Here is a 14,326-nt window from a genome sequence, read left to right on the forward strand (position 1 = left end):
AGGCGGTGCCGTGGCTTGGTGTCGTCGGGAGGCTGCAGAACAGCTCCTCACCGACCGTGATTGGTGCTTTCTGCCCAGGGCCGGTGACCTTGGCCTTATGTCCCTTGGGTGCCGGCCTAGTGACGGCGCCGGGGAGCGGTGCCCCAACAGGGCAGGTACCGCATGCTGGCTCAGTTCCTGTGCCACCAAGTCCCGCTGAATCAAGGGCATCTGGGAGTCCACGGAGGCTGAGCTTGACCGGGACCGGCACCGGGAGCAGTGCCGGGGCGGTGACCTCGAGCGGCACACCATTGCCTGCTTCCCTCTGGATTGCACCCTTGGTGATGGTACCAAAGGCTTCTCCTTGTCAGGGAGGGGGCTTGCTGCCGACAGCTCGATGAGGTCCTTTGCCGCTTCAAAGGTGTCTGGTGTGGAGGGCTGTTCTAGGATCTCCTCCAGCCCTTCATTGGCACTCAAACCACTTAGCCCGGGGCTCAACGGGCCTGCTGGAGCCACTGGTGCCGGTGTATGTACTGGGGCCGCACTGCCCCTCTGAGCGCCCAGTCCCTTGGAAGGCACTGCCTTCTTACATGCGTAGCGCCCCCTGTCGCCTTTTGGTTGCCCTTTTGACCATGCTGGAGAGGTCAAACGGTGTTGGGGCCTGTCCTGCTTCCTCGGTGCCACAGGCTTATGGTGCCCCACCGGCGCCGGATCACGGACTGACGCCGGGGCACTACGTGCTGAGGACGCCGGCACCGAAGATAGATGGTCCGAGGCCGAAGGTTGCAGTGCGGCCCCCATGAGTAGCTGCTTGAGGCGAAAGTCTCTCTTTCTTTCTTAGTCCTGGGCTTGAATGCCTTATAGATCTTGCAGCACTCAGTCTGGTGCGCTTCCCCCAAATAACAGAGACACGAGTCGTGGGGATCACTAATCGCCATAGGCTTGTGGCACGAGCCTTAAACCCATGGGCCTGCGGCATGTCCTGCAGCCCGGGGCTGGTGCGGGAAGCAACTTCCAGACACCTCTAACAAAGGAGGCTTAAGTATCTAACAACTAAGAAGTGCTAACTAACTACTGAGAACTGCTACAACTGTGCTAAGGGATCACTCGCAAGTGAGCGAGCGAGTTGTTCCAATGCTGCCACGGATGGTAAGAAGGAATTGGGGGGGGGTCGGATCAGCAGGGGTATATATGCACCGGCATGGAGGTGCCATTCTAGGGGGCCCCCCTGCCGACCCGACAGGAGCCGCTAAGGGAAAACGTTTCCAATGTCCGTACACGCAGCCCGTGCTCACCTAATGTGGAATGCACGTGAACAAGAACTCAAAGAAGAACATGCAAAATTATTATGCTTCCTTTAAAAATGTATTTTACAGCTTCAAAAAGCTCTAATGTTAAGGCATCTAAAATGATTAGTTCAGGGATCCAGCCAGTTCTATTATCCTTCCCTCACTCACTCTAATACCACCAGATTTACACTACTTGCCCAACCTTGATAACATCCCCCCAAAATTTGCAAAAATGCATGTAAACATCAAAATAATAAATTAATAGATTTTTGACTTTTGCATATACACCCTGATATAACACTGTCCTCGGGAGCCAAAAAATCTTACCAGGTTATAGGTGAAACCGCATTATATCGAACTTGCTTTGATCCACTGGAGCGCGCAGCCCCGCCTCCCCGGAGCACTGCTTTACCGTGTTATATTGCATTTGTGTAATATCGGGTCAAATTATATCGGGGTAGAGGTGTATTTTTGCAAATTTTAAAGGGCACTACTATGGCAGTATGTAAATTTGATAAACTAATGCTGTGCATTTTAATACCTGGTGCTTTTTTCATCAATAATCTCAAAGTGCTTTACAGACATTAAGTAAGCCTCAACGCCTTTGTTGTTTAGTTGAGACAGAAGATTCTATGAAGACTGCTCATGATCACTCAAACTAGGAACAGAATACAAAATGCCTGACTATAAATCTCATGCTGTAACCACTAGATAGAGATCATTTTAAAGGAAAACCTAGATAAGTTTAAATAGCCGAAAACTCATTTTTTTCAGATCACAAGGTCTATTTTCAAAATAGTTAAGATCAGGTTTTCAGTAGGTCTATTTATTGTGCATGCACGAATGGGACAGCTAAACACATGGTTACCCATATTCTGTGTGCACAGAATTGAAGCTTTTAATAATTCTAACACTTTAGGGCCAAATTTACTAAGAGCTGTAATTTTAAAATGTTTTATCTATAACTAACCTTGTGATAACCCTTGCTGATCAAATGACTGCTGTGTTAGAGTTTGCTGTTCAAATTGATTGATGTTCTCCTGTAAAGCATGTTGGGATGTCACAAACCTATCTGAAATCAGGAACATAAATTCAAAAAAAGAAAATGTAAATTAATTAGGTAGATATACAATTAGTCAGAAGTAAATTAATTTAATATGTCATTATTCAAGCTTTTAAAATCTTTTTTATTTTAAAATTATCTTTCAAGTGCAGTCCTGCAGATTTAAATCTTTAGGTGTTGTATTGGTTTTTTTTTTTTTTTTTTTTAAGTTTTAATTTTTTTAATCAACTCTACTGATCAACTGCGAACAAAAACATCTCATTTACCAGATCTACATAACTTTCTGATACTGGCAGTGGCAACTAACACAATATTTTGTATTCTTTCCACCAACTGTGCACGTGTGCTTTGAGAACAACCTGAAAAGTTTTGCTGGAAGATGGTGATTTAGAAAAAAAATGTTTGTATAAAGTATCACATAGCATATTTTTGTGATATATTGTTTAGATTTGTTTGCCAAATAGAAATGGGTAAGGGTTAATATACAATATTTTATATTTCCCAGTATATTTTACACAATTATGAAAGGTAAGAAAAATTAAGTCATTTACATTACTTAAAATTTATTATTGTACACTTTTACAGAAAGTATATGTTTTTCTAAACCATTATTTCAGATGTCTTAAAACCAAATTCATAAAAGTTTTCAAGATAAAATCATTTAAGAACTTCACCTAAAACTGATTTTTTCCATTAGTGTAGTTTTTGATGTTCTGAATATATACCTTCATCTTGCTCTAAAGGTTGGTCAGTCAATTGTTGTCCCAGTCCTGTTTCTTCTGTGGCTACCACCTGCTGCTGGTCTAGTTCTAAAATAGCTTCCTGATCTGTAGTGACAGCTTCTGTCTGCTGCAACTCATCACTTTCAATCTCTACTTGCATCTGAGTGGAAACATGAATGCTCTGCTGATCTACTGTTGAATCATCTATTGAAGCAGCTTGCTGGTGCTGCTGAAGCTGCTGTGCAAGCTCATACCTGAGAATGAAAGGAGAGGTCTTTTATTAGCAAATGATGCATACACACCTAGACACTATTTTAGCGCTTTATTTGACCTTTTTACTATTTTATCATCATTGTACTAAAGTAGTGCCTAGGAGCTTCAGTTGTAGACCAAGACCCATTATGCTAGATGCTAACAAGGGCTTTTTCCTAATTAATTATGCCAAATAACTCTTAACTCTTTTAGAACCCAGATAACAATACATAGCTCCTAAATCAAAGCTAGGTTTCAAGGAAGCTTTAAGGATTAACTACTGCAATGTATTGGCAGAGTTTAAAAAAAAAAGTTTTATACCTACCTATGAGTTTTCATGTGCTTTTTGCAGTTTAATGAAGTTTTGAATGTTTTTTGACAATATGGACACATATATGGTCGAAGATCATTATGGATCCCCATGTGTCGCCTGAGGCTACCACCAGTAGTGAAAGCCCCATTACATATAAGACACTTAAAAGCTTTCAATCCAGTATGAGTTCTAATATGCGCTTTTAGCACTCCAGCCGAGACAAAACCTCTTCCGCACTGAGAACACTTAAATGGCTTCTCACCAGTGTGTGATCTTTTAAAAAAGATAAAAAAAAGCAAAAGCACAAATTGGGTTTGATTTCTCAATGTCATTAACAGCAAAATAAGAAAAAACATAACCAAAGAACATCTAACATTTTGTTCAACAAAACCTGAAAATAAGATAAAAAATGGTTATATAATTACACTTAAGCACGTAATTATAGGCAGAGTTGGTAGAAACTTCTCACTTACAACTTTGCCTAACTTAAAATATTTGAGCTGAAATTCTGCATGCCAACCTTCTGCCTATGGCTGATTGTTAAGTATTACTACTACTGGAAAATTTCAGCTAACACAATTCAGCCATTTCCAAGAATAAGGTCAGGAAAAAATGCTGGTGACCTTTTTTTGACCTCTAGTGCCACCATGTTTGGAGCAGGGACTTGAAATTGGGCTGGGGTAGCCTTTATATCCAGGATATGCCTTTTGCTGTTACCATGAAAATACATGCAAATTTAGTCAAGTCTTTGAAAAATCTCAGTCTGCAAATGCTCAGTTGAGACTTGCAGCTAAATTCCCTGAAGTTTTTGTCCACTGTGAGCGTACTCCAACTCAGGGCTGAGTAGGCCCTGGGCTGCTGTGAGCTGAAAGCAGAGGGACTGTCTCTTCTGTGTGCACACCGCCCTCCCCAACCTGATTGGGTCCAGCAGCTCCCTAATTAAAATGCAGAGTCAGACTGGGATGGGGGGAGGGGCAGATTGGGAGAAGGAACGAGGGCAGGAAAATGCAACTAAGAAGTGGGATATTGAAACTGGAAGCCAGTGAGTGAAGGAGAAGACTGAGATCAGATGAGGAGCTGATGGGGAGGGAAACCGAGACTAGCTGTGCAAGGAGACCGGGGCTTGTATGAGAAGCCTGAGTGGTAGAGAATGGAACTGGAACTAAGGAGACATGACTGGATCAAGCACAATCTGGAAGTGATGGGGCACAAAGGATTAATCTTGTAGGAGAGGGGAAGTAGAATTGGTAGAACAGTATGACTACTACACCACACTCCCTATAGAGCCTGGAATGGAATCCAATACTCCTGAGTCTCACCATTCCTCTATCCGCAAATACCTGTGAAACCTACTAGCAAAATGTATATCTCATCCCCTACTAGTGCTGATCCACAGAGAGGATGACAACCTACTATTGCTGTAAATAACTCAGTTAGCTCAAAAGGCAGAGGTCTGTGTAGTGGATCTAAAGGTTTCAACTCTGCAGATGAACCATGTGGGTGCCAATATGATGACAAATGAAAATTTGTTTTTCCAATTTGCTTTTTTTTAAAAACCAAGAAATTACACACACACCCCATTCACACAAAGCCCATACACCCCATTCACACAAAGCCGACCTTCAAAGAACATTAAGGTTGTAAAGTCAAGCACTAAAAAGTTTGGAAATGCCAGAATTAAGATTGCCTGTTTAACCTTATGGTCTTTAATTACATGATCAGATTTTTCCCCACAGGAATTATACTGCATGCATAATGCATACCCGAAATTATTTCTTGAATTTAATTTCAATCAAACAACCAGTAAGAAAGTATGCACCGAGAACCACTAGCTGTGAACTGTGTGCACAGAAAAATGTGCATGCAGTTCCAAGCCCAGTTAAACACATAATTGGCTCCTTTAACATAACTCACTCAATTCGTGCAGTAAATGTCCATACAACTGCTTGCACATTTTTGTACATAATTTAGAAAAATCAGGCGCTTAAGAGTCAATAGGATAAATTCTGCACTAATATCCCCAAGCAACCCCATGGACATTGATGGCAGTGCACAGCGTACAAGTTAGCCAAAAATCTCGACCAATCTGACTGCTTAAAGTTAATTCTGTAGTTTCACTAGCTAAGGACAGCAAGATAATAAAGCTGAAGCCTTAGCTAAGGAGTCCTATATAAACACCTCCCACAAATTATTCTTCCATTTTAACTGTCCTCACATTAAATAAATTTTATTAAATACATTTCCTTTCTCTTTTGTGTTTATTTTACCTGATATGTTGCTTAAGATGGCAAGATTTTTTATATGCTCGATTGCAGTAATAACACTTGTATGGCCTGTCTGCTTCATTTCCAAAACTATTATTAAAATAACTTTGGAAAAACTGGCTATTCCTTGGGATTGGCTGGATAAGACCTGCATGTATAAAACAAAAAGGGATCATTTGGTAAAGCTGCAATGGTATAAAGAGATTAACCATTTTTAAAAACAATACATAGTATTAAATATAATAAATCGGTAGTAACAGAAAAAAAACCTAAACATTTTTACAGTATCTATTTAAAATTATGTGTAGTACCTTAGCTGCACAATTTCTTCTAGCACTAGTGGCTCTAGCCCCTTATAATCCTATATATAATAATATAATCCTAGGAGTCCATAGACATTTATTTCCAACAAAATCCAAAATAAATTCAATAAAACCCAATTTATTTACTAATTCACTACCAACTGACTGAAGTCCTATATACGGATCTTATTTCAGTCATTTCACATGACACTTTAATTAGCTAGATTTCATTTTGTCCCACTGCTGTGTAATTTTGTTGCATGAGATTTAACTGGAAGAGTTTACATAAGTGATACCCCATCACTGCAGCACTGGTCTTCCTCACATTACATAAAACCTACATTTGAAACAGAGAATGGAAATTACCAATGCTTCTTTGCCCAACATCTACCTCCACTAATTGGTGGTTATCTTTTCAGTGCCATTAGAAATTCATTGGGGGAAAAAAACGAACAAACCTTATTTAAACAGATGCTGTTTATACACTGTACCCTGAAGACAGCCAACTTCAGCTCTGCAAAATGAGGAGAGTTCCTGCTACTAACTGTCCAAGTCTTAGTCCTCGAAGATACACAAAAGAACCCCTTCTCAAATGATACGACAGAATGTGGGGTAGTAGCAGATTTCTCAACTAAAAAGGTCCAAAACCATTCACACATCTTTGAACCGAAAATAGAGTCCTGTGCATAGCAGTAGTGTGCAATCTTGTAAAAAGTTACTGTACAATTTACTTTTTAACTAAGAGGCTACATAAATCTGTTTGTGCTGCTTAAATTCACAGAAATAGCCAGTTTTTGCCATCTTCTAGCTCAGGGGTTTTCAAACTTCATTGCACTGCGACCCAGTTCTGACAACAAAAACTACTACACAACCCCAGTGTCCTGTATTACTCTAGATTCTAGAGTCTAGAATCAGGAGCATTAGGGGGCGGTTAGCAGGATAATTGCCCTTGGCCCCATTCCACAGGGGGCCGAGCAAAGCTAAGTTGCTCATGTGTTGGCTTCAACCCCGAGCAATGGGGCTCAGCCTTCATCTTCCAGCCCTGGCAGCAGGAAATCTAACACCACCCCAGGCGACCCCATTAAAAGAAACTCGCGACCCCACTTTGGGGTCACGATTAGGGTGACCAGATGTCCCAATTTTTGGGTCTTTTTCTTATATAGGCTCCTATTACCCCCCACCCCCATCCCGATTTTTCACATTTGCTGTCTGGTCACCCTAGTCACAACCCACAGTTTGAGAACCACTGTTCCAGCTCTTCAGGCTGCCCACCAATCACTCTTCCTAACAGGTGTTTTATTTTTCCCCACAAAGGGAAGTTTAGAGGGTTTCTTCTGCCTGGCTCCATACTGCTAACCTTGACGGTAAGAGCATGAGAGGAGAGGAACATCCTTTGGGATTAAAAACAGCAGCTAAGAAGAGAATATGTGACCAATGAATTTCTTTCAGCACTGTTTTGGAAGGGGAGGGGGGAGAACCAGGAGAGGCCTACAGGAGATGATCTGGGTCTTCTAAATCAAGCAGGAACAGAGCTTCCCTTGGCAAGTGCCTTTCCTGCTGTGCAGTTCCTAAACCTTGATAGAAGTAGAGCTCCTCTCAGTAGAGACTTAACAACTATAGATGGCAATTGCCTCCTCCTGCAAACCTATCTTTGCCCTCTCCAAAATAGTTTTTCTATCCACTTTCTTGCAACTTAGGATCCATATCACAGTGGTATGGAGATACCATATCAATTTTAAAATTGTACAGGTGGCTCCGCACAAATTAGTATTTGGAGATCTCTCGCTCTCTCTCTCTCTCTCTCACACACACACACACTACAGGCAGGTGTACAGTAGTGGAAAAGCATGTGTCCAGTCCACACTAGAACCATCACTCATGCTACCACTGGCACTCAAAAAGTATTTGGAAAAGTAATGAAAATTCCTACTGTGAACACAGCCAAATATTCTCTAATTATATCTATAATTGATCAGATGAATGAGAAAATGTTTGAGGTAGCCAGGAAAGACAAGAGACACTTTACCCAGGATGCAGCAACTTAACCAGATATTTTTGAGAACTTATTTTGAGAAAATAACATTTCTTCCCAACCAAAGGCAGGAATAAATAGTATTGGACATCAGTCAAATTCATAAAAATGACTGAAGTCATAATGGCACTTTTTGGTTAATACTTTAATAAAAAATACCATAGGGAACATATAAAGAAACCTGCCTTAAAATATCTGGACCCAAGAGCAAACGAATGAATAAATGAATAAATAAATGGATGAATGAAAAATATTTTCAACAAAAAATAAAACCTACGTCTTTTTAATTTTCTGTCAAGAAACAGTTCAACCACACCACCAACACAGAGCAAAGACATTTGCAGCTTGGAATTTCTTGTCACCATTCACAGAAAAGAAAATGATAGTTCTCAGAACACTTAAATGTCACCAGAGGGAAGGTGCATGTGCCACCTGTTGGAGGAGTAGTAGAAGTTCAGATTCCTACACAGCACATTTCAAACCGGGTAACGTGCAAGAATTACAATATATCTGTAACAAAAAACAACTACTTTTCCATATATTTCACAATTCTTAACATTTAGAAATGTGCAATTTAATCAAATCAATCTAATCACTGAAGACATTTTAATTCCACCACAGAACAAAATATGCTTCTATTTCTTCTTTGGTCTAAAAAATAAAGTTACATAGTTGTACTTGAAATTCACTCCTGGCTGATCTGAATATTATACCCTATGACTAAATGTTTTGATGTAGTCTAACATGATTAGTGTCAAGAGATTCTTAAAACAAAAACATGTAGGAGGGTGTGGAACCAACATGTATATATTCCTTTTACAAAGGGAAAAAAGATTTTACAAATTGAATAGGCAAACTGTCTTCTCTAAAATATTAGCAACCTTTAAGAATTCTTAAAACCAACAGAAGCACAATGATCTTTCCAGACAAGCAATGATAATAGAGTAAGGATACTATCAAAATATAAAAAAAGCAAATGCACTACTGTGTACAGAGTGGCTATGGACAGCACACTAGACAAAGGCAGAGGAGAAAGTGACAGATCATTAGTGAAGTTAACAGGACTGGAAAGATTCATTTTGCTACATCACATATCAAAACATGAGCATCTAAATTTCATAGCGCACTCAGTGATCCCCTGTTCAGTCACTGATTTGCAGTGGCAGTAATGAATTCTATAATGTTCTCAATGGAAAGAACTGACCTAAGAAGAGAAAACTGTTACTAACCTGTTCTGTAACTGTTGTTCTTTGAGATGTGTTGCACATGTCCATTCCACTTCAGATGTGCACACCCAGTGCATAAAACCTGAAGATTTTTCCCTTTGTGGTACCTATGGATTTTTCCCTTTGTGATACACAGGTGGTCTTTGCTGCTCCATGCTGCTGCACAATGGTATAACGGTGGAGCCACCTCCACCCCCCTCAGTTCCTTCTTACCAGACAGACTCCAATAGAAGCGGGAAGGAGGGTGGGTCATGGAGTGGACATGTGCAGCACATCTTGAAGAACAGTTAGAGTAAAGGTTAGTAACTGTTTTTTCTTCTTTGATTGATTGCACATGTCCACTCTATTTCAGATGACTCCAAAGCAGTTCAAACTCCAGGTGTCATTCGGAGTCTACCTGAACAAGGACTAAAGAACTACTTGAGCCAAAAAAACTGCATAACCTGCATGAGATCCTGTAGAGTGCGCTCCAATCCTGCCTGGAAGGGGCACATTGGCAATATAATAGTACAGGCATAAGCAGGACAAAATCCTCTGCACTGAAAATGAAAGGCCTTTCATCCTGTCCACAACTGAGACGAACATGATCTAAAAGACCTAGTTCTGTCCAAGCAAAAAGCCAATACCCTTCTGACATCCAAGGTATGGAGCCTCTCCTCACCCTTATGAGAATGAGGATTAGCAAAGAATGTCAGTAAATATATGGCTTGATTGAGGTGGAATTCCGATACTACTATAGTCGGGAATTTCAGATGCAGACATAACTATTTTTCCCTTTGTGATACACCCAAACTGCGTAAAGAGGCTCAGCTATCAATGCTCCTAATTCTGCAACCCTTCTTGCAGAGGTAATAGCTACTAAAAATGCTACTTTCGTAGAGAGCTGCAGCAAAGAGTAGGTAGCCATCAGTTCAAAGGGCGGACCCATCAACCTTGTCAGCAGCACATTTATTTCTCCAGGGAAAAATATGGAACAAGGTTTCAGATGGAACAAGCAGTCCAAACCCTGTAGACAGAGGTTCAGATATGTAAAACACCCATCTCCTTTGACCCTAAGGAGACTCATTTCCACTTCAACAGGTAAGCATACCTAGTAGATGTCTTTCACCTATTCGGGAGAACATTTGGTACATTCCTTGAACACCCTGCCTCCTGAAGCATTAACAATGGAGAACTCAGGCTGTAAGATGGAGAGCAGCCAAGTGGAGATGTAGAGGCGATCGAGGTCCTGGGAGATCAGGGTAGGTTTCAGAGGTAGCATCAAACGAGCCCCGGCTGAGAGACTCAGCAGACTGGAGAGCCAATGCTGGCAAGGCCACACTGGAGCTATGCGGATCATGCAAGCATGAACCTGCTTGAGCTAAAGCAACACTCTGGAAAGGAGCAAAATGGGGGAGAAGAAGAGGGAGGCAGGCATACATCAGATTGCCTTTCCGAGACAGTAGGCAAGCATCCATCAGAGTTCCCTACCTGTGCCTTGCCCTTGAATAAAAGAGCTGAGACGTTCTGTTGAGATGAATAGCAAAACAGGTGTGTGTGAGGGACCCCCTAGATCTTAGGAATCTCTTGTGGCTTTAATGGATTGCCACATGGAATCTCACAATATCCGGCCTGAAAAACCACTTGTGATCTCTGCTGAATGATCTGTTCAGGGCAATTAGATGTATGGTATTGGTGATACAAAACTCCAGAAGATCTATTGCTTCTTAACAGAAAATTTGATCTGGGCCCTCTTTGTCCTTCCATGTAGAACATCAATGTAATGTTGTCCATGACAACCTGTAAAGTCTCTTTCTTGACGTGAGGGAAAAAAGCTTGACAGGCCAGATGAACAGCCCTCCAAGCTAGAAAAAAAGCAACTGTAACCAAAGTCAATGTGGGTAAGGAAGGGCAAAAAACTCCCATACACATGTTGGCTGGATTCATCCACCAGTCCAATGAGGCTAGTACTCCTGCAGGTACTTGAATGAGCATATCCAATGGGTGATGAGCCAGGGAGTACAATGAGTTTAACCAGCTCGGCAACTTTCTGAAACAAAGTCTGGCATGCTGAACCACATATGTGCAGGAGGACATGTGCCCCAGAAGTCTGAAGCAGGTGGGTTTTTGTTGTTGTTTTTGTAGCTGTTTATGAGCTTTGAGATCCATGGAAATGTTTAATATTGTCTGGAATGGCTGCGGAAGGAATGGCCTGTAGAATCTGGGATGACCCCATAAATTCTATTCTCTGAACTGGGGAGAACAGTGACTTGTCCTTTTTATCAACAGATCCAGAACCCTGAAAAGGGATCAGTTCCTGGATAGACTGACTTTTACTTGGAGCTTGGCTCAACCTTGTAACAGTCAGTCATCCAGGTGAGGAAATATTTGCATATCTGCTTTCCTCAGGAATAAAGCTACCACAGCAATGCGTTCTGTAAACACAGGAAAGCAGACAGCCAAAGGATAGGACCATGAACTAATAATGAATATGGTTGACCAGAAATCTTAGGAATCTCTTGTGGCTTTAATGGATTGCCACATGGAAATGTGTGTCTTTCAAGTCAAGGGCAACATACCAGTTGCCATGATCAGGAAGGGAATACTGGAGGCTAGGGTTATCATTTTAAACCTTATTTTCTTTATATGGTAGTTCAAATTTTGCAAGTTTTGCAAATTTTCCCAGAGTACACCCTGTTCTTCCCTGAGTGCTTAATGGTGGACAGTACCGGGGACCTTGATCATCTAGTGGAGCCAAGTCTCAGCTGCTTGCATGAGTTTGCCCTTTTGCATTTCTTTCTTGACACCGGAGAAGGGGATCAGTACTGACTTTCAGAAGCCCTGTCCATAGGGCCACTCCTCACTGATGCCAAAGTACTCTGTGTGTGCCCTGAGTGGGAATGTTCTGAAGGGGGACACCGGGCAACCTCCTTGAGACTGTGATGCAGTCTCATTTCTCTGTCCTTTTTTGTCCAGGGCTTGAAGTCCCTGCAATCTGGCAGAGTTTTCTAATGTGACTCCTGCCAAGGCACTTTAGGCAGGAGAACAAGGGTCTCTCACTGGCAAAGATTTTTTGCAGCTGGCACACAGCCTAAACCCCAGAGACTGATGCATATCCCTGTACTGAACGTTGGCAGCCTGAGAATAAGATGGAACCTGCTCCAAGAAAACAAAGACCAAAAAAAAAAAAACAGCAACAAAAACCACTACTAATCTAACATATGCCACTAACTATGTGCAGTAAGGAAGATAATTTTTCTGTAACGAGAGAGAAACTTGCAGTAGCAAGTCAATGTCCTCGGACTACCAAACACAGGCAGTAAAAAGGAACTGAGTGTCCAGGGTGGCTCTATCATTTATTCCATTGTGCAGTAGCATGAGGCAGCAGACGGCACCTGTGCTGCCCCCACAGGTACCGCTAAGGAAAAATCTCCAACTCTGGTGCACTGGGTGTGCATACCTGAACTGGAAAGGACATATGCAATCACTCGAAAAATAATGATTGATGCTTCCAAAACTCTGAACAAATGGAACTTAATTGGTCTCTATGGAATGGTAACTATAAGAAATAGTAACCACTTGAATATTATTTTTTGAGGATGGCGGCAGTCTAAATACAAGTTTGAAAAATAACTGACTGCTGAATTTACTTTGTCAATTCTAAGAAACAGCCAAGCAAATCTTATATATTCTAATTGTGTAGCAAGAAAAACCCTGAATCTCATTTTCTCTCCAAAGCTGAACAAGTAAACAATACTAAATTACTTCTCAAATAAATATAAAATATTTACAATTATTTTAACGCACAGTAACTAAAGCAGTTAAATTTAAAATAGAAAATCAGCAGTAAGGATATCAACATATGTACATTAAGCTTTTCATAGGCCCTTTTTAAAAAATGCTAAAGCTTTTTTTTGTGGTAAGATAAACTCCAAAAAAAAAAGTGTTACTTCACTGTTGTTAGAACTAAAATGAACTGATCAGGCCATGTTCAAAGGAAATGAAAATGTCAAAGAGAAAAAAAATTCTGATCAGCTCAGCTCATGTGTCACTACAACAAAGTAACTGGAAGCAGCCAGATTTCCCTTGCTGGATTCACCCAGAATGGGGGTGTCTTCAGCTGGAGCAGAGCTAGCATAAACAGTTCCTATATTGCCCCTACCATCATCACCCATAGCCCGGTGCATGCTGGGCTGGGGAGAGGGCATGGCTGGAGCACAATATGTTCCAACAATACCAAGCTAAATGAGAGCCCCTTGGGACAGGTTACTAACCATTTCAAGGACTAAGATTTAAAAGGTGTATTGTTAGAACATGTTTGTCACTGATTTTCAGTGAACTATGCTGGTCCTGACACAGTGACAAACTGTGCACAGTCATGTGCATTTTAAATGCAACATTTAAGAGCTTTTTAGACACTTGGGCCCAAATTCTTTTCCGTGTCCAGTCTTCGCTGCAATAGATTACCATTTGCAGCTCCTTATTTCTTAGCCAAACTCTGTGCTGGTGCTGGCATAGTTTAAGCTTAGTCTTGACTAGCATTTAAAAATGTGCTAGTCAAAAGCCTTTGCTAACATGCTCTACAACTCTATCCAATTCCTTGTCCACAGTAGAGTTTTAGAACATGTTAGCAAACACATTTTAATATCGCATCTTTAAACCTTTAAGGAGCTGCAAATGGTAATCTATTGAAATGAAGACTGGACCTGAAGATAATTTGGACCCAAGTCTCTAAAAAGCTCTTAAATGTTACATTTAAAATGCACATGACTAAACAGGACTTTTATTAAAGCTACCTTTATTATATAAAAAACTAAAATAGGATTGTAAAACTATGATATTATTGGCAGTTTCTCATTTAAAAAGAAGTATGGAGCCAATCTGATTGTTATGGCCACGTTAATA

At 41.0% G+C, this 14,326-nt stretch overlaps 1 protein-coding gene across 17 annotated transcripts in view; it reads right to left on the reverse strand.

Moving 5' to 3' along the window:
* Positions 1-14,326, reverse strand: part of ZNF236 (zinc finger protein 236) — a 251,431-nt gene that overhangs the window by 161,076 nt on the left and 76,029 nt on the right. For all 17 annotated transcript variants that reach the window (XM_065585139.1, XM_065585137.1, XM_065585143.1 and 14 more), the window contains exons 13-16: positions 5,886-6,030; positions 3,631-3,891; positions 3,057-3,307; positions 2,239-2,340 (exon numbers count right to left, since the gene is read on the reverse strand). In XM_065585139.1, the coding sequence (XP_065441211.1) occupies positions 2,239-2,340; positions 3,057-3,307; positions 3,631-3,891; positions 5,886-6,030 (759 nt within the window). The remainder of the gene's footprint in view (positions 1-2,238; positions 2,341-3,056; positions 3,308-3,630; positions 3,892-5,885; positions 6,031-14,326) is intronic.

This window comes from Chrysemys picta, chromosome 2 (genome assembly GCF_011386835.1).
Source record: "Chrysemys picta bellii isolate R12L10 chromosome 2, ASM1138683v2, whole genome shotgun sequence".
NCBI lineage: Eukaryota > Metazoa > Chordata > Testudines > Emydidae > Chrysemys > Chrysemys picta.